We start from the raw sequence: 20,351 nt of genomic DNA, 5'->3' as shown, positions 1-20,351 counted from the left end.
TGATCATCTAAATACATCATAATTTAATTCAATTTGAATTCTATCGATCTTGAATTTAATTTAACTTTAATCCAATTTATATATATATATTAAGAATCCCTTTAAATATAATGACATTAATAGTATATACATATTCTACACTATACTATATTATATACCAATGTATTATATATACTGCCTTAATGCATATATACAATATACTAAACTACACTATATATATAATATATGAATAATACCATTAATATTATAATAACATGAAAAATGCAAAAGAAATCGAAGATAGATCCCATAAAAAGGTTTTAACAGTAAACGAGATGTTTAAAATTCGCGGGTACGTGATACACCGCTTGAATTTAATTTCAACCAATCAGAAGATGGCCGCTACGATGATGCGCACGACTATCCCGCGAAAGGGAGACGCAGCCAGTCACGACAGTTCAGCGTTAGCTGTCGTCGGGATTGGTTGTCTCATGCTTTTCCGTTATCACGTTTTCGCCTTAGTTATTTCTTACATGGGACATATGTCGCGAGCGAAATAAAAAGAAAGAGAAGGTGTTGAATAAACGAAAAAGAAAGACGCAAGAAGGGAGAGAGAGAAAGAGAGAAAAGATTATCATAATAAATAAATAATCAATCTTGTTAACATTATACTTATAAAAGCGTACTCGAGTAATGTTGGGGTACGTGTACGCGGGCGCACGCGCGCGCGCGTGTTAAACCGCGCGAGACGAAGAACACGTAAGTGCCAAGAGAGAGAGAGAGAGAGAGAGTGAGAGAAAGAAAAAAGAAAGAGAGAAAGAGAGAGAGAGAAGGAGAGAAAGAGAGAAAGAACGCTCCTCGTCGTCGTCATGGGTACCGTGTGTTGTGGTGTATTCTTTTAAGAAAAATCTAATACTAAATTTTGTTTCTCTCTCTCTTTCTCTTTCTCTTTCTCTCTCTTTCTCTCTCTCTCTCTCTGTCTCTCTCTCTCGAAAATTTTTCTCTTCAAAAAATCTAACGAATTTTTTTTCTCGATTTTTTTTCTTTCCTTTTTTTTTTTTTCTTTTTTTTTCTTTTTTTTTGGAAAGACGAAACGAAGTGAGAGAGATAGAACTAGTTGAGAGTGTTCTCTATTTAGTTTCTTAGACGTAACGTGTTACTTGAGACGTACATGTAATAAGAAAGGTACAGAATAGAAACGGTAGAGAGAGGAGCAAGGAAAGACAAGAGAGAAAGAGAGAGAGAGAGAGGGAGAGAGTGAGATAGGGCGATAGAGAAAGAAAGAAAGAGAGGAGGACGATAATGCGGACTTGGTGTTTCCGCCTAGTTCGACACGACGTCGACAAAGACGACGACAACAATCCAGACGAATTTCGACGGATTTATTCGTGGTAGGTAAAACCAAAATAATTTATCTTTTCCTTACGATCAGATCTATTTGCGATCCTGTTCAGTGAGAAACGTGTTCTCCTTGATCATAGTCTCTCTTTGTCTCTTCCTCTCTCTCTCTCTCTCTCTCTCTCTCTCTCTCTCTCTGTCCTTCTCCTTCTTCCTCCCACCCTCTCACCCCCACGATTGATCGATCGATCGACCGACCGATCGATCGATCGATCAATCGGAAAGAAGTGTTACACGTCTATTTTGTTGCTTAAGCGGCAAATGGTATTGTTAACGGTACGATATCGTTACATTCGAACACCACTTATATATATACGAGTTGCGTGTGTGGTGTGTATATATATATATACGTACATACTATGTATATATATATATATATATATATATATATATATATATATATATATATATTGTTTTTCTTAGCATTTCAAAATGTTAAGTTTCTATTTCATGTCCGACTTCTTTTTAGAAATTTCGTCAGTACTATATATATATATATATATATTATATGTACGGACACACATACGGACACATACATATAAAAAGTATACAGTTATGAAATTAATGGCAATCGAACAATTTGATTTTTGTTTTTATGAAGGCATTTATTCAGGTCAAAATTTGGCAATAATTTTTAATAAATGGATAATCGAATAATTCGATTTTTTTTTTTTTTTCTTTTTTTTTTCACTGAAGACATACACACAATATTATGTATTGTATATAATACATGTAATATGTAATATATAACAATATATATATATATATATTATAATTATAACATTTTATATATAATATATAACATTTATATATTACGATGATACGAAACTTGCACTATTAGAATATTATTGTAGGATGATATATATATTCGCGCCGTAGCCCGAATCCTTAGAAAGTATTAAGTAAAAAAAAAAAAGCCTTAGAATCGTCTTTTGTGTAACATGAAATCCTGAAAGATGCGATCAAAGGAGAAATAAGTCGAACGACTTCGTCAGCAAGTTAGCAATAGTTTTTTGTGTTTCATAGTTACATAGTTCGAGAGAAGATATTTACGATATCTCTAGACTCTCTTTAAAATCATCTTTTTGTAATTTAGGTTAAATTATTCGTTTAGATACGCTAATTCGTGAAGACGTGCAAATCTGTTCGTACGAATAACCTCGATAATTAGTTTTTCGTTCTTTTATATATATATATATATATTTTGTTTGTTTGTTTGCTGTTTTTTTTTTTTTTTATTTTATTTTTTCTTGTATTTAATCATCGACAGAAAGGTATGGAATTGTAATTAAAACGATTTTACGTTGCTACTCGTGTTATCTTATCTTTTTACGTGACATATATATATGTATTGGTTCTCGGTAGCAATAGTGGTAAGTAGTTCGATACGTTCCATCTTTGTTGTAAAAAAAAAAAAAAAAAATAATAAATAATATAAAAGATAAGAAGATAAATAAATAAATAAAAAAAAAAAAAGAGATCAGGGCTTATGTTGTTAGATGATTTAAAAAATGAGTTAATTATTTTCGATAATTTGTAGACTTGTACCATTAGATCACGTATAGTTTTACAATTTGAAAATAAAAAAAAAAAAAAAAGAACATTAACCTAAAAAAGTTATCGAATAAGAGTAATCGATTTTTAAAATCACGTGATAATGACGCTTATGAATCATAACTTGTATTTATTGGACAAATTTCTTGATTTGATTGTTTTATTTCTCTATTATATTTTTGAATAAGTCAAAAAGAGAGAGAGAGAGAGAGAGAGAGAGAGAGAGAGAGAGAGAGAGAGAGAGAGAGAGAGAGAGAGAGAGAGAGAGAGAGAGAGCAACGGATAAACGAGCGTAGGTGTGCCGTGTTATGCTGCATGCAGTTCGAGATGAAGAGAGAGATAAAAAGAAAGAGAGAGAGAGAGAGTGGTTGCCTGCTGCGACTATAAAACCGATCAACCAAGCCACTCTCTTGACCTGACATTTAATACCATTACACGAGTCATAGTCGCTTGTTGGTCTTTCAACGAGAAAGAGAACAAAGACTATTTGCAGTCCTTCGTATGAGAAGGATGTTCTTATATTAGATTTTCATTATCTATTCATTGATATTTTATACAAAGTGACATTTTATTTTTCTTTTATTTTCTCTTCATTTCTTTCATTCTTTTTGTTTCTTTTTTCCTCGATAAAAAAAGAAAACAGTTTCGGTTATCTGATAAAAAAAAAACAAAAAAAAAAAAGAAGAAATCAAAATATTTCGTGGTATTATTTTACAAATGAAAAGTGAGATGAACGTAAGAACACGTAATCACGAATTTTTATGTCGTTCCAAAAAAGAAAAAAAGAAAATAAAAAAGGAAAGAAATGAGCGTGGCGAATGAGAATTCCGGTGACAAATATTTTCAGGAGCAAAAAAAAAATATCTGATGATTTTTCTCTCTCCATTTTTATTTAATCGCATTAATAAAAGGATTGATTTGTTTATCTTATAATTAGAAATAACAATCGCACATATAAACCAGTCATTATCTCTAATGGTTAGAGAGAACAGCTTGTAACACTTTATCTGGTTCACCGTATATGTTACATTCATATATATATATATATATATATATATATATATATAGAGAGAGAGAGAGAGATCCTTTTGATTCTCTCTAGACTAATATTAGTCTTGATTTATACGGTTTAGTTTTACACGCTTGTAATCTAAAGTGTAAATCTAAGGTTGCTGCTCTGTACTTTGTTTCGTACATGTTTATAAATCTCGATCATTCACGAGTATTCACGAGGACAATCGACGACGACGATGATGACGAGGACGACGACAACGACGGCGACGATGATGACGAGGACGACGACGACGACGGCGACGATGAGGACGAGGACGCGATGACGAGTGAGTGAAAGCGAGAACGCGTTCAACTATAAACTAGAGCGCACGCGTCTATTACAATCGGAAGAAGGCGTAGCTCGAATTGGTTAGCTTATCCAAAAATTATTATTATTATTATTATTATTATTATTATTATTATTATTATTATTATTATTATTATTATTGTTATTATTATTATTATTATTATTGTTATTATTATTGTTATTATTATTATTATTATTTACTTTTATTTTTATTCTTATTTATATTTTTTAAAAATTTCTTTTCACTTTTTTAATAGAGAGATTCATTGAAGTGTGAAAACACGAATCAAGTTGTGTATATACGAATATGTTATATGTGTGGGGGTGATGGTTATTTTTTTTCTTTTTCTTTTTTTTTTTTTCATTTCTCTCTGTCTCTTTCTTTTTTCCTTTTTTTCTAATCGAAAGATTTAACGAAGCGTAAAAACTCAGATCAAGTTTTGCATATATGAACGTATATGTGTGTGTATGTGTGTGTGTGGGTTTGTATTTTCTTTCTCTTTTTCTATTTTTTTAATCGAGAAATTTATCAAAGCGTGGAAATTCGAATTGAATTGTATACGTACGAATGTATGTATAAATGTATAGTGTGTATATATATATATATATATATATCTTTATTTGTATTTTTTTTTTTTTTTAATTTTTATTTTTTACTTTTTTAATTGACAGACTTATCGAAGCGTGGGAACTCGAACTTCGAGTCCTGTATTATGTATGAACATGTTGTGTGTGTGTGTGTTGACGTTATCGTGAGAATAATTTGCTAAGATACAGAGGAACTTTCGTTCTCCTCGTGAAAGGCAAAGGTCTCGTAATAACTTCTCGTTTCTTTGTCTACGAACAATTTCGCTTTGTCTTAAGTTATCTTTTAGGTATTCAAAGGAAATAGGAGCTGGTATAGTTGCGTTTAATGAAAAACGAAAGTTTTCAAGAGTTTATATATATATATATATATATATATATATATATATATATATATAATATAAATTAATATAATGTCTTTTTCGAGATTTATAGGTTAATTTTTTTTTTCATATTGTAAAACTATAAACTTGACAACAAAAATAAAAATATCTATAAATTTTTCTATTTTATTTACTAATATTTATGATTAAACATAATTGTTATTTGCAAGCGTGCTGGTAATAATGAAAATGAATTATATTAAAAGTTGAAGGAATATCATTTTTTATTATTTATTCTTTTTTATATAAATACAAAAAAAAAAAAAAAAAAAGAAACAAAGGCAAAAATTTCTATTTACTTATTTTTTCTTCCTTCATATTTTATATTCTAATCATATTAATTAATGTTATCGAATTAGGTATATTATCGAAATAATGATATTTTTTTCGATGTGATGATTCGAGATAATTGATAAATCGTTAGATCGATTTTGAACATTATAAATAAATGTTGTAGTTTGTGTCAAGTGTTGTTCGGAGTGGAAGAAAAAAACAAAAAAAGAGAAGGAACATCGAAAAATAGTAACATATTTTGTATAAGTTATCATTTCAAAATGATTTCTTGAATGAGTCTCATTGTCAGAGACTTTATCGATTCAAAGCAAGAGAATTAAATTCGATCGATAGAAGGCCGCCCGTATTTGTTACTTGCTTCTCTCGCAATGGAACGTTCTTCATGAAATAATGGCTTGAAATTACGTTGGCTGGTCGGACAACGAGAGAATTATTTCGAGAGAGAGAGAGAGAGAGAGAGAGAGAGAGAGAAAGAGAGAAAGGAATGAAACAAATCTTTCGATGTTTTCGTTTCTATTGAATCGATACTACTTCAAAAATGCATTATATATAATATGTGTGTATATAAATTATCTTTAAAAAATGTATACAACAATGAACATTATTACGAAAAAATTATTTAGACATAAATCTTTAACAAAATTTTATTCATTTCGATAAAATGAAAATTTTTTATTCCTTTTATCATATTAATAATAATCGATGTATTCATAATTATATCGATATAAATCGACGCGTTTAATTTTATTACACAAATGCACAATATGCTGAAAGATAGTTTTTACAATATAAAGAATTTTTAGGTTAGATTTTTTTTTACTGATTCGGTAAAATCAAAAGTTCAACCAGATATACGAGTTTAAAAAGCTTCGAGAAAAAGTAATTGATGATTTATTAAAATTCATTGAGGAACTTTTGGTCTATTCTCTTTAAGAAATGATAAAAGATCGATATATTCGTAATAATAATCGATAATGGTACGATATATCGATAATATCTCGAGATATTGATTTCATGTTTTTTTAATTAAAAGGATTTTTTTTTTTTTTTTTTTTTTTTCAAGACAGTATACATATAGTAAATTATATTTTTTTTAAACTATGCACGTTCACAGTTGTTAGCGTTCTTTCGTTCTTCATACGCTTTCGCAATTATTCATACTGTAGCTTCTTCACGCTTTCACGATAGTAGTTTGCGATTCACGAATCTATCTTTTATCTCTTCCTCGTGTAAATTCTACATTCTATTATTTCTTTTTTCTCGTTCTTTTTTTTTCCTCCTAGATATTTCTTTTCAACAGAATTATATTAATCTTTTACATTTTCAAAATGAGCACAAAAGAAATATTAAATAATAACTTAGACATTGTATTACTTCAAACAATACTTCTGTTTAATCATTTATATTTTTTAAAAATCAAATCTCTTATTTGATTATATATATTATACATATATATATATATATATATATATATATATATATATATATATATCTTTACTGATTAAACAAGTAAAGTAAACAAAAAAAGAATAATAATAATTTTCATTTCCATATTTGAGAAACAAATTGAATTACGTAGTTTTTCTTTTCTTTTTTTATTTTCCTTTTTTTTTTTTTTCTTCTTCTTTTTCCATTTAAAGTACGAAGAAAAATAAGTAACGACGTTACCGAGAAAGCTCGCTAACTCACTTATTTCTGATTCAATTCGAATTCAAGCTCGGTTATTTTTCGTGAGGGTGCGGGAAGTAATGTGCCGGCAGAGACCTAACTCGTGATAATCCAATTGACGAGCATTGCGATTGACCTCCTTTGCTTGATGTGTGCTCGAAAGATGACGACGTCGTTTTTTCCCCTCCTTTTCTCTCTTTCTCTCTCTCTCTCTCTCTATATATATATATATATATATATATATATATATATATATATATATATATATTATGTAGATATGTTATTACAATCGTTTACACATAATATATTTATTATCTTATTTATATATTTTTAATATCGTATACATATATTGAACTAATTAATTGAGAAAGTTAAAAAAATAAAATGCTTTTTCTTTTTTGTAATAAATTTTTAATAGATCTTTCAAACCAGTTTTTTTTTTTTTTTTAATAAATATATATATCTAATTTATCTTTTATCATATAAAAATAATTATACAATTGTTGTCATTGGATTTTATTTATTTATCTTAATTAATGTTATCTTGATGATTTAATATATTTAATTCGAAGTTTTTATTTCAGATTCAATAGAAAAAGTGTCGGGTGTAGTTACCGATCAAAAGGAAGATGTACGAAGTAACGTCGTGTTTGTTGCTGAGAGTATGTTTAGGTGAGTTGAATTTATTCTGTATGTACGTATGTATGTATGTATGTATATATGTATATATGTATGTATGTATGTATGTACTTTTTAATATAATCGTGTTAGTCTCGAGTAATCGTGGGAATTAGGAAACGAAAGGAAGGAGAAAAATAAAAAATAAAAAAGGAAAAAAATAAAAGATAAATTTATGTTCACGATGATGATGATTATGATGATGATGATGATGATGATGATGATGATACTACGTAAGTACATAGTTCGCGACGACGAAAAGCCGAGCAAGCGATATTCCCGTAAAACCGGTTTTTAGATCCGTTAAACTCTTCTTAGCTTGTCTATATTCTCACGATTCGATAGTTTTATCGTATCACCTTGAAAAAACAAATCTCATGGAAACATTTGTCTCCGATACTTTTTCTTTCATCATAGCTAATTAACTTGTATTTAGGGAAGAGGTAAAAATCAAAATAAAAATCAAATTTAATAATAATAAGGAGTATCGATAGTGGTATAAAAAACAGTATTGATGATGGTTACAAAAAATTTGTACACTTGAAAAAAAATTTGCTTACATGTTTTTTTTTTTTTTTATATTATTTTTTTTTTTATTTCTTCATTTTAACTAGAAATTACTGACTTGATTTATATTCTGATAAAAAATATATATATATATATACATATATATAAAAAGAATTATGAATAATATAAACGTAGGGATTAGGAATTGATTAACTTGAAGAGATTAATAAACGTGCATATGTAAATAGATTGAGAGTAATTAAATGAATTAATTTGATAATATATTAATTGAAAACCCGATATACACATTAACGATATAGATATGTAGGTGAAATGAATTAAAGAAAATGTTAAAGAAAAATATCTATGTAAATGATTCTCTTCAACGATATCTTAGGAGCTATTTTATTGGTCCTCGCTGGTGGAGTGACGACATCGAACGTATCAGAAAAGTTTATTGAACTGTCGAATAAAAATGACGATTTGGAATCATCGTCATTGGTTGTAGCCAATCCAGTTAAAGTCAATCAAGAAATAGAAGAAGAAGAAGAAGAAGAGGAAGAAGAAAACGGCGGTGATTTGAAAGCAAAAGGTTTGAAATTACTTGATCTCGAGGATGAAGATCATAAGAAGAAAGTATCGAAAGAAGAGAAAAAAGAAGGAGAAGAAGAAGAAGAAAAAACGCAAACGACGATTTCTACGGTGATCAACGAAACGAATAAAGATGTAGTTGAAGATTCAGATAATATTAGCAGTATCACAACGACTACGATCGAGTCTACTTCGTCATCTCCATTTTTGGACAATGAATTAGGATCGTTCGATCGAATGGAAAAGCTAAATATAGATAAATATATTGAGGAAATAAAAAATGTAGACAATGTTAAAAATGTTTCAATGACTTTGAATGAAACTAAATCAACAACGAACGTTCCAGTAACAATGTTACCTGTTGTATCATCGTCGTCGTCGTCGTCGTCGTCGTCATCCATATCCAACGTAATTATCGAAAAGAAATTGTTGGAGTTGAGTAAAACTAATTTAACCGTTGCTACGACAACGAGAGATGCATCGATTTACGAGAACACGATTGGTCGAAAGGATTCTGAAAAAAAGCCAATAGTAACCGAGTCTTCGGTTGTTTTAGAGAATAGTATTCAACAATCAGGAGTATTCGGAAGTAGTTATAATACTATAAATAATTTAACAATCGAGTCTACCAGTTCGTTATCTTCGTCAAGTAGCACCAGCAGCAGTAGCACCAGCAGTAGCATCAGCAGTAGCAGTAGCAGTAGCAGTAGCAGTAGCAGCAGTAGTAGCAGCAGCAGCAGCACATCAACCGAATCTTCATCTATTGGAACTCCCACAATTGGGACTCTGACAACAGGAACATTGTTCCCTTACGTTCAATCGAAGATTGATGATTCTAACGATTTAACAGGAAACGGTATAACTGAAAGTACTAATTCAAATACAATCGTATCAATGACTACTACCGTCGTTCCCATTGATTCCTCCATATTAGATACGAAAACTACCGAAAATCCAATTACTAAATCAACTCTTACAGATGATTATTATTCGACTCTTATTACTGATATTGATAATGATTTTTCTACGGAAACTACGATCGAATCATCTGATCAATCTTCCGTTAATCCAACGACTAGTAGTTCCTCGTTTTATCCTGGTAGTACTGTTGAATACAAATTTGTTACATTAACAGAAAACGGTAGAAACTCTTTAACAACGACAACTTTGGCTATCGAAGAGACATTGTCTATAAATCATGAACAGACCGATATCAACATTAGTAACAACGTTTCCGATTCGAAAGAAAGTACAAGAAGTTTGTCGGAAATTGAATCGTGGCCTAGATCGACCTCGGTTGAACGTACTTTACCTGTTACACCTACGCCAAACGCGATTATCACTAGCAGTACACTTAGAAGTACACTTAGCAATACGGAAAATAACATGATGACCAGTGTCGAAAGTATTACCGAGAGTTTAGACGCAACACCACTCGTAAATGTTGTTACCCTAGATCTTCCAAGTAGTACGTTTGTTACAACGTTACCCGACGACAAGTTACTAGGTAAGAAATCTGTTGATGCAGTAGGCATCCCTACAACTACTGTTGCCACCACCATGGAGACATTACCACCAGACGAAATTACATCTCTGGTTAGGGTAATACTTGAGGGTAATAGGCATGACGTTTGTCCACATCTTCAAGAACTTCAACAATTTCTTGCTAATATATTGTCTAATGGTTTGGATAAGTAAGTATGTTGCTAAGTATAATTTCGATCATATCGATTGTTTATTTCAAAATTTAGCATCGTCATAATGTTTACAGAGTCGTTCTAGCGAAACAAATTAAGTTTCATAAGAACCCGTGTACCGAATCGGATAACTCAAAAGATAATTCATCATCCGAAGGATCTTTTCTTACCATATACGTTTACGTAGTTGATGAAAATGGTAAATTTGATGCTGCGATGACTAAGATATTACCAAATATGTACAAATCATCAGTACCATCAGATTTTCCAATAACAGTAAGTTAAACTGACAACCTTAGTACTTTAATATATCCCATTAAAATCTCTTATATATATTATTAATCTTTATATCATCTGATTAAATTTATCCTTTTAGATACACAGTATCGTATTAGTACAGGAAATAGATTCTAGCAACGCAATAGCCGTCGTTGTGGTTTCTTCAGTGGCATTCATTTGTCTACTTCTTCTCGCTGGCCTTCTGGTAAGAGAGATTTATCTGATATATTCAAAGAAAGAACAGAACGTAAAATTGTTATTCGCGATACCGACTACGCTCATTACCAAACAGAGGAGATACGTTTCGATTTATAAAGATGCAGCAGCTACGTCGTAGGTTCATGAAAGTCTTCCTCGTTTGTACGCCTACTCGTATCTTGCCTTACCTGGCATTAGTCATGAGTAATTCGTTACGTAGCAATATCCGCGTTGAAAAATTAGCTTTACCATTGTGTTTACTTGCGTTTTAGGTGTCATGGAACAAATTTTTTTTTTTATGTATATATATATATATATATATATATATATATATACGTAAACCTAGTATCTAACACATATGACAACTCGGTAAAAAGTAATGGTATTACAGATTCAAATAAAAATCAATTAATTATTTATGAATAAAATTATCCGTAGAATAAGGTATTATATTATATCGTGAAATTTATAAGATCATGACATTAGTCATTAGAAAGATGGAATGATCTATGGATCATGATTTTTTTATCAATCATTTCATGTTTTTTATTGTGTGTTTTTTTTTTAATTATTTAAGTTAATTGACATACTTAATATAATTGTACTTTTACGTTTCCATTATTGTGCATGCCTGACTTGATATAATATAATAGTAAAAATGTTTTATGTTAGAAAAAAAAAAAAAAAACTTTTTTTAGAATTACTTTCAATTAGATTAATAAATTATTTATGTACATACATACAATATGAAATTTGTTAAATTAAATGTTAGTCGTTTGAAAATATTCAAATGACTTTTAATTATCATAGATCTATGAATAGATTCACATGGATCATGGTATTTAGCTAATGTAAAAATTCTCTTCTTTTTCCTATGATTCTATCTCTAACTTCTTATCTATCTTTTCAATGTTACACGTTTCTTTTCGGTAAACGTTTAAAACGATAAAACACTCGCAAAAACGGTGATGCCGATTACGATAAATACAAGGTCATATTGATGCTATATACATACACATAATCAATATATATATAGGAATATTATTGATCTTTCGCGGATTATAAATGTGTCCATTTTTTCAGTTCGTTATGAGAAAAAGGCAAACAAGATTCAATTATGGCGAACGATGTCGACCTGTATCTTTAGATGCCTATAGTTTAGACAGCGTATCTGCTTATAACAGTGTTAGACGAAAAGGTTTTGCTAGATCATCCAAAAGAAGTTATGGTAATCCTGCTTTTGAAGATTCAGTAAGTATTTTATAACGTTTATATATTTTATTAAATTATAATAAAATTCGCGGTGTTACAAACGTTGTAAAAATTTGATTACGTTCATAAATTAAAAACTATTAGTTTGAATTTTTGAAATATAATAAAAAAAATTTGCAAAATATGTTGAATAAAAATGTTGTAATTTCTAAAGTTTTATTTACTTATTTAACGACTTACTTACTTACAGAGTGCAGTTCCATCTCATCCATTAAATTTCACTGGACTTACTTCTTTCTCAAACGACGTCGATGCCATTAACGAAGAATTTTTAAGTATACCCCAGGTTTCCGCCAAGATGGACGAACTTCCTTTGGGTGCTGAAGTGAAGAACAGATATGCGAATGTAATACCACTTCCAGAAAGTAGAGTACCGTTGAAAAAACTCAACGATGATCCTCTTTCGGAATACATCAATGCCAGTTACGTTCGAGTTAGTTCATTTATTGTATTCTATTTTCCATTATGTATATATATATATATATATAAATTCACAAATCTTTTTTAGGGTCCTAAAAATGCGACAAAATATTACATTGCCTGTCAAGCACCTTTGGATACGACTGTTACCGATTTTTGGCGTATGATTTGGGAACAACAATCCAAAGTGATCATTATGTTGACTGATCTATTTGAAAACGGGGTTGAAAAGTGTACCGAATATATACCACCTTCCGAGGTGACCGATTGTCATAGATTGTACGGTGATTTTCAAGTGACGTTAAAGAAGCGAGAAACCAAAGAGAAATATGCTATATCGACGTTACACTTAAAAGTAATCCATTTAAATCAAATTAAAATAGATTTTTTACATGCGATTCAATGTGATTAAGAAAGTGATTTTTGTAAGACGTATATTTTTTATACTGAGATATTTTGACATTTGATGGAAGAGTTTGAGTTATTTAAAAATTACTTTTTTTTTTTTGTTTCCATAACGAGACAAACAAAGAAAAATTAAATGTCTTTATTCTTGAGATATTTTAAGTAATTTAATTTTAAATATTATTTTATGTAATTTAATATGATTTTAATTATGACCTATGAGATCAAACTTTCTTTCTTTTTTTTTTTTTTTCTTTTCTTAAATATTACAAATGACACAATAAGATCACTTTCATAATCACCAGTTTCAGTTATATTTATGGTATTATTAATTGTATCGGTTTTTATTATTTTTTTTTATTTTCTTTTTTTTTTGCAGAATTTAGAAAATAATACATTCAGAGAAGTATACCATATTTGGTACTTATGGCCAGCCAGTGGCGTTCAAACAGACGGCGCAGGACTTATTGCTGTACTTCTCGAAGGCAGAGCCCTTCAAAGAGGTGGTCCAGGACCTATAGTGGTCCATTGTAGTCCTGGTACAGGTCGTACAGGAACACTGATAGCATTAGACCTGGGAATTAGGCAATATGAAATTACACGAACGGTAGACGTCCCAAGAGTGGTTTATACGATAAGAAGAGATAGAGCTGGGGCTGTGCAAACTAAAGAACAGTATGCTTTTATATATAAGGTGTGTATAAATATTTTAACATTTTTTTTTTTATGTATTTGTATTTTTTTTTTTTTAACTATAACATTAGACTTGTATGATTACTTCTTTTTCATTTTTCTTTTTTTTTAATTTTTTTACTTTTTTAAATTATCATTTTCTCTCCTTTTCTTTCTCTCTCTATCTCTCTCTTTTAAGGCCTTGAATTTGTATGCAACCAAACTTGCTGGAGGTATGCTGGAATCAACATAAACGAGGAGTATAAATTATTATCGGTCTAAAAAATTGGAGGACGAGTGTTACAAAAGAATGTTAAGACTAATAATTTCATAGTAATCTTTATCGTTGTTGGTAGTTAAATTAAATAAGGACAGACGACCATTTTTTTTTTTTTTGTATTCCAGTTAACTGGAGTAAAGAAAAGAAAAAGGAAAAGAAAAAAATACGAAGAAACAAATATAGATAATTAACGAGTATTAAATGTTACCTAACGATCGGTAATCAAAGATCGAGTGAAAGGCTGAATGATACTTGTGATATGTGGACCATTCGTTGATATTCATTATTATGCATATATATATACATATATATATATATATATATATATATATATATATATATATATATATATATACATATATATACATACACATAGATACATATATATATATGTATATATATATGTATATATATATGTATATATATATATATACATAGATACGCGTATATATATAAGTATATACACACATATATATACACGTGATTCATCTATATCGCGTTATATTTTTTACTTACGGCCGTTCCAATGAATACATCTTTTTATCTGCTTTGATAAGGATTTACCGATCTCTCTTTGGTGGAAGTATTCAGTATTAAGGTATTCTATTAATTATGATAGAAACAAGGTCGAGAAAGAAAAAAAATTTGTTGAGCAAGTAGTAAAAAAAAAAAAAAAAAAAAAGAAAGAAAATAATAAAGAGAGAAAAAAAGGAAAGAAAGAAAAAAAAGATAACAAAAACAAAATTGATGCGACCAGCTTTAAACTTTTGTTTTCTTTTTCTGTCTTTCTTTCTTTTTCTTTTTCTTTTTTTTTTTTTTTTTTTTTTTTTTTATTAGATAAAGAATACTACAAGTAGAGAAGCATATTTATAAGCGAAATGACACAAAATGTATTTTATTTAATCCTTTTTTTTTTTCTCTGTTTTTCAATGTTTCAATGTTCCAATGTTTTTAATTCTTCACACCCGTTGTTTTTCTTGCATTCGACAATTTTTCATATTTTAAGAAGCTTACTTGTGTAATCCTAGACGATGCGCTCTCTTTCTTTTTAAAACTATCTCGTAGAGATTGCAAAAGCCATTTCGAATTTATTGCCGTTGCGATGTGAATATATTTTTCTTTTTTCTTTTGTTTTTTTTTTTTTTTTCGTTGTTACTATTGTTATTGTTATTATTGTTATCTGTGTATAAAGTATATCCCCAATTCGTAGCACATTGCTCTCTATAATTGTACATAAATAATAAAGAAATGCAGAGGCACGTTGATTGAATTTTTGTTTTTAATTTTAATATTAATAACATCGCAATATTATTCAGTGGTTTAAATTATAATTACTGTAACCATGAATATGATTGCGTCGGTAACTGATGGTTGTCTTCGTCGATAAATAGTTCCAGTAATTGTCGGTAAGTGGTCGTTGTCTTCGTTGGTAAGTAGTCGTTATCATCGTTGGTAACAATATCATTAAAAATCATGAATAAGCATATGGTTTCAATATTTTACCACGAGATGGAGTGAGAATCTTATTTTCTATAAAAAAAATGTGTCCTGCAATAAAATTTGTACACATACATATATATATATATATATATACACACACATGTATATATATATAAATAAATATATACATGTATATCCTTTTTCCTTGTTTGTTCTTTTTTTTTTTTTTTTTTTTAATCTACATCCCAATGAAAACACTTATAGCTTCAATTTAACGATATTAAACAATTCCTCCAGCTACTTCCATTCAATTAATCATTCTTTCCGTCTTCTTAACCATTTTATAAAGTGATTGATGAGTCTTGTACGTGTTTAATATACCATAGCGATTATTATACCCGAGTAGCTTAGCGAGTCCGCGTGTTGACTCGGTGAAAAGAAAAGAAAAAAAAAAAAAAAAGAAAAAAAATATTGAGGATTGAAAAAAGGAAAAGGATAGGAAAAAAAAAAGGGAAGGAAAGAAAGCGGAGGAACAAAAAATTAGAAAGGAAAGGAAAGGAAATGAAGAAAGAAAAAAAAAGAGAGAGAAAAAACTGTCTGACATTAAAAAAAAAAAAAAAATTGGGAAAGAGCTCTTGTCGTCGAATGGAATTATTCGTAAATTAATTGTCGAAACGATGTTTTGAAATTATCTATGAATAAGTTAGAATGTAGTGATGTGAACTTATAGAGGGCGCGCATTCGTTCCAGTGACTACGGTACTAGTTGGAGAGAGAGAGAGAGAGAGAGAGAGAGACAGACAGAGAGACAGAGAGAGATAGAGTGACAGAGAGGGAGAGAGAGAGCTTTCATGGAAGGCCGCCCGCTATCCAGGTGGTCTACCGGGTTGTCTGGCTTGGACTGGCTCGAACTGGATCGTGGCTGTTCGATCTTGAGAGGTCCGGGCTCGTTCGATCCGTCGATCGTCAAGGAAATAAACGTATTCGAGGAATAATTGTTTGCGTTGAGAGGTTAGCCCGAGATATACATATGTACTCGTTAGGCGTGGCTTTTAAAGAATTCTTTTAATATGTGCATTGCACTTTATTTGATCACACGTAAATTCGAGATTCAACGAGGAACAAATTAAAGAGGAAAGGAAGAGAAAAAGGAAAAAGAAGAAAAGAAAGAATGAAAACGAATGACGATATGACGATCCCCGCCTCCCTCCTCCTCCACCCACCCGCCCCCCCTCGCCGGCCCCACCCCCCCTCGCCGGCCCCCCCCCCCCTCGCCGGCCCCACCCCCCTATGAAAAAAGAACGAAAAAAAAAAAAAAGTATAAACCGGAAGGAAATTTTTCTCTCCGCTTGTTTTTCCTTTTTATTTATTTCTTTTCCGTTTCTTGTATTTGTTTTTCATCTCGTCTCGTCGGGATTAATCATTCGATCTCGCGTCGTCACTTTCGTTGCACGCTTAAAACATTTTCGAAAGATTTGTGAAAAGAAAATAAAAAAAAATAAAAAAAAAACAAAAAAAAAACAAAAAATATTACATAAATATATATTATATATGTTCGTGTATATAATGCAAATTGGGATTAAAACGAAAATATTCCAGGGTGTTTTCTTATCAGTATCAAGAGACAAATCACAATACTCATTCGACATCACTCTATCTATACTATTGTTAACGTACGAATGGATTTTAATGATTTACTCTGACGGCTTCTTCTCTTATCTGTCATTTTCCAAGATCATGTATTTTTCTTCCTCTTCTATTTCTTTTTGTTTCTTTTTTTTCTTTTTTTTTTTTGTTTTGTTTTGTTTTGTTTTTTTTTCTTCCCTCCCCACCCCTCCTTTTCCCCTCCCCACACCATCCCTATTACAGCACCGACGAAATAAAACGATGCGGAGGTAACACACACCTAGATAATTACTTTTATTTTTTTTTTTTTTTTTTTTGTTGTGCTCCTCTCTATATACGTATAGTATTATTACAACTCATCGAGAAACGTGGTAATGATTCTCTACATACGTCTATATATATTCGTATGATGTTCGTGCTCCTCTTTAGTCGTTTTCTTTCGTATCATAGAGAAAGATGAAGGCAGAGAGAAAGAGAAAGAGATAGAGATAAAGAGAGAGAGAGAGAGAGAGAGAGAGAGAGAATAGAAAGAAGAATTTTGTTTTATAAAGATTTATAAACGTTGCAAAACGATATAAGTGAAGATAGAAAAATTTCGCGAGTATAGCGATTGTAAAAATTTGATAGAAAAAGGAAGGGGACGAAAGAAAAAAATACGAAATACAAAAAAGAAAAGAAAAAAGAAAAGAAAAGAACCGAAAAGAAAGCAAAAAAGAAGAGAGTAAGGGAAAAAGAGGAAAACGAATAAAAGAAAATCAAAAGATTGTGCGAAGGAATTAGTCGGTGAAAAATGGAGTTCTCTGATATGAAAGAGCATATAAAATTGAAATACTTGTCTATTCGAAACATGTATGTATGTATGTATGTATGTATATATATATATATGTATATGTATATATATATATATATATATATAAATATTTTTTTCTTTTTCACAATTATTTTCACGGCAATAATTTTTTTCTTAATTTTCATTTATTTTCTTTTTACGTTCATCATTTTTACACATTTCTCCTTTTCTTTTTTTTTTTTTTTTTTTCTTTCTTTGCTTGCTTCTATAATATTTCTCACATTCTCTCTATCTCTCTGTCTCACTCATATAAATTCAATCCCATATATAAGATCTTATAAAATCTCAATTATCGTATTGATATACATATATTATTGACAAAATATATTTAATAATAAAAAATGATCCGAATGCGGTGATGAAATTCGAAGGCGTATCATTCTTTATTTAGAATCTCCTCGAAAAATCACGTAGAGAGAAAGCGAGCGAGAGAGAGAGAAAGAGAAACTGTGTGTATACATACATATGTATATAAGTATGTGTATGTGCCGATCGCGCGTTTAAATGCAGTCGTAAACCTGAAGAGTTTCAGCGTTGCTTACTCGCACTTCCTGTCCTGATTCCGGAGAGAGAGAGTGAGAGAGAGAGAGAGAGAGAGAGAAATATAACAGTATTCGATTCAAATAATGTATTAAAATGGATGATTGGCGCCAAAATTTTTGATTTTCAATCGAATAAGTCGATAATGTAGGGATCGTTTATGTCGATAATGCCTCGAAATTGATATCGATTGGAATGATTTACGTCTATATACATACATATACGAATGTATATGTACTTTTGAATATATGCGTATGTATATTTATGCTTATATATATATATGTAACATATGTATAAACGTGCGAGGGTGTATGTGTGTGTGTATATATATATATATATATATATATATACTGACATACGTTCTTACACCGAGGGCGTCTAACTATAGTTCCACGAACGCGAAATATTAATTTAGATTTCTACGAGTTCTCTTTTCACGATGGCATGCATGCATCATAAATGCTTTTCATGATATATTACACGGTTTTTCTTTGAATTTTCATTCATATCCCTAATCTATCTCTTTCTCTCTATCTTTCTCTTCCTCTTTCTCTCTCTTTCTTTTTTTTTTTTTTTTTTTTTAATTTTCTCATTTCTCACGATGTTAAATTAATTCTATATAGAATGAAATTCAATTTTCGGAAGGCAAGATGGATATTTATATTTATATTTATATATATATATATATATATATATATATTTCAGTTTGGTAGTTTGATTTCATGGCAGAGTCTCTTAATCTTCGTTAGATATATTTTACTATTCCCTAATGATTTGAAAATCTCAAGAGACACTAGAACATAATGAGTACTTAGAGAATAAATCCTATTTTACGTGTGTGTGTTTATACATATTATATATATATATATATATCTTTGTATATGATTTGAAATGACATAATACATTTAATCGTAATTTGTTTCGTTCCTTCGCAAATCATAGTTATCATCTTATATATCGTCAACGATTTATATAATCATATTTTTGCTTTTTTTTTTTTTTTTTTTGCATTATTTTTACTCACCTAACTAGATATTTTTTTTATGATAAAGAGAGGCAGAGATAAAGGATAAATAGATTAATATATCTGATAGATAGCATGAGACAGAGTGAGAGAGAAAGAAAGGGGATTAGTAAATATCTACAATGATAAATAGGTATATATAAACAATACGGATCTAACTTATAACTCGTTTATGTGAACGAACGTTTCCGAATGTTAATAATGCTAATAATTATTACGTTTTTGTTTATTATCCGAGTCGCATAGGATAATAATTATTAGTCGGATCATCTTATCTTATCACACGTGATCTGTTTTCCCATTTTCTCCCTCTCTCTTTTTCTCTCATGCGAGCGATGGTAGATGACATATATATATATATATATATATATATATATATATATATATATATATATATATATATATATATATTTAATTATACGTAATTACCATTGTCAAGTTGATTATGTATAATTTATAATATCAAAATATGGTTTCTAAGATAACGATCTTCATATATATAGAATTATATTTCATATATAGGAATATTTCGAATACGTATCACATGTGATAATACATATGTGAATATAATGAATAAAAGAGAGAGAGAGAGAGAGAGAGAAGAGATGAAAAAAGCTTAAAAGATTTATTACTAAAGATGTGATCCCTGTAA

The 20,351-nt window shown here is 29.8% G+C and overlaps 2 protein-coding genes across 8 annotated transcripts in view; both read left to right on the top strand.

Annotated features, from left to right (window-relative positions):
- Positions 1-431: 431 nt before the first annotated feature.
- On the top strand, positions 432-14,384 carry LOC124424450 (probable GPI-anchored adhesin-like protein PGA55). Of its 6 annotated transcripts, XM_046963555.1 has the most exons (12): positions 432-738; positions 1,068-1,370; positions 4,155-4,353; positions 7,806-7,893; positions 8,804-10,691; positions 10,769-10,970; positions 11,071-11,178; positions 12,255-12,422; positions 12,634-12,876; positions 12,952-13,218; positions 13,648-13,962; positions 14,140-14,384. In XM_046963555.1, exons 4-12 carry the CDS (start codon positions 7,851-7,853, stop codon positions 14,191-14,193), a joined length of 3,288 nt encoding a protein of 1,095 aa, XP_046819511.1. In that variant the 5' UTR covers positions 432-738; positions 1,068-1,370; positions 4,155-4,353; positions 7,806-7,850; the 3' UTR covers positions 14,194-14,384. The 6 variants fall into 6 exon arrangements, with proteins under 6 accessions (XP_046819511.1, XP_046819502.1, XP_046819483.1 ...); XM_046963546.1 differs by lacking the exon at positions 4,155-4,353 and having other exon boundaries at positions 1,171-1,370; XM_046963527.1 differs by lacking the exon at positions 4,155-4,353 and having other exon boundaries at positions 1,118-1,370.
- Positions 14,385-17,731: 3,347 nt separating this feature from the next.
- Positions 17,732-20,351, top strand: part of LOC124425222 (bumetanide-sensitive sodium-(potassium)-chloride cotransporter) — a 14,892-nt gene continuing 12,272 nt past the window's right edge. Inside the window, exon 1 of one of the 2 annotated variants that reach the window (XM_046965308.1) lies at positions 17,732-18,134. In XM_046965308.1, the coding sequence (XP_046821264.1) occupies positions 18,076-18,134 (59 nt within the window). In that variant the 5' untranslated portion in view covers positions 17,732-18,075. Of the gene's footprint in view, positions 18,139-20,351 lie in introns of both variants that reach the window. The other variant, XM_046965357.1, reaches the window with a different exon arrangement.

The sequence above is a fragment of the Vespa crabro genome, chromosome 1, assembly GCF_910589235.1.
Source record: "Vespa crabro chromosome 1, iyVesCrab1.2, whole genome shotgun sequence".
Taxonomy (NCBI): domain Eukaryota; kingdom Metazoa; phylum Arthropoda; class Insecta; order Hymenoptera; family Vespidae; genus Vespa; species Vespa crabro.
This window is presented reverse-complemented; position numbering and strand designations above follow the sequence as displayed.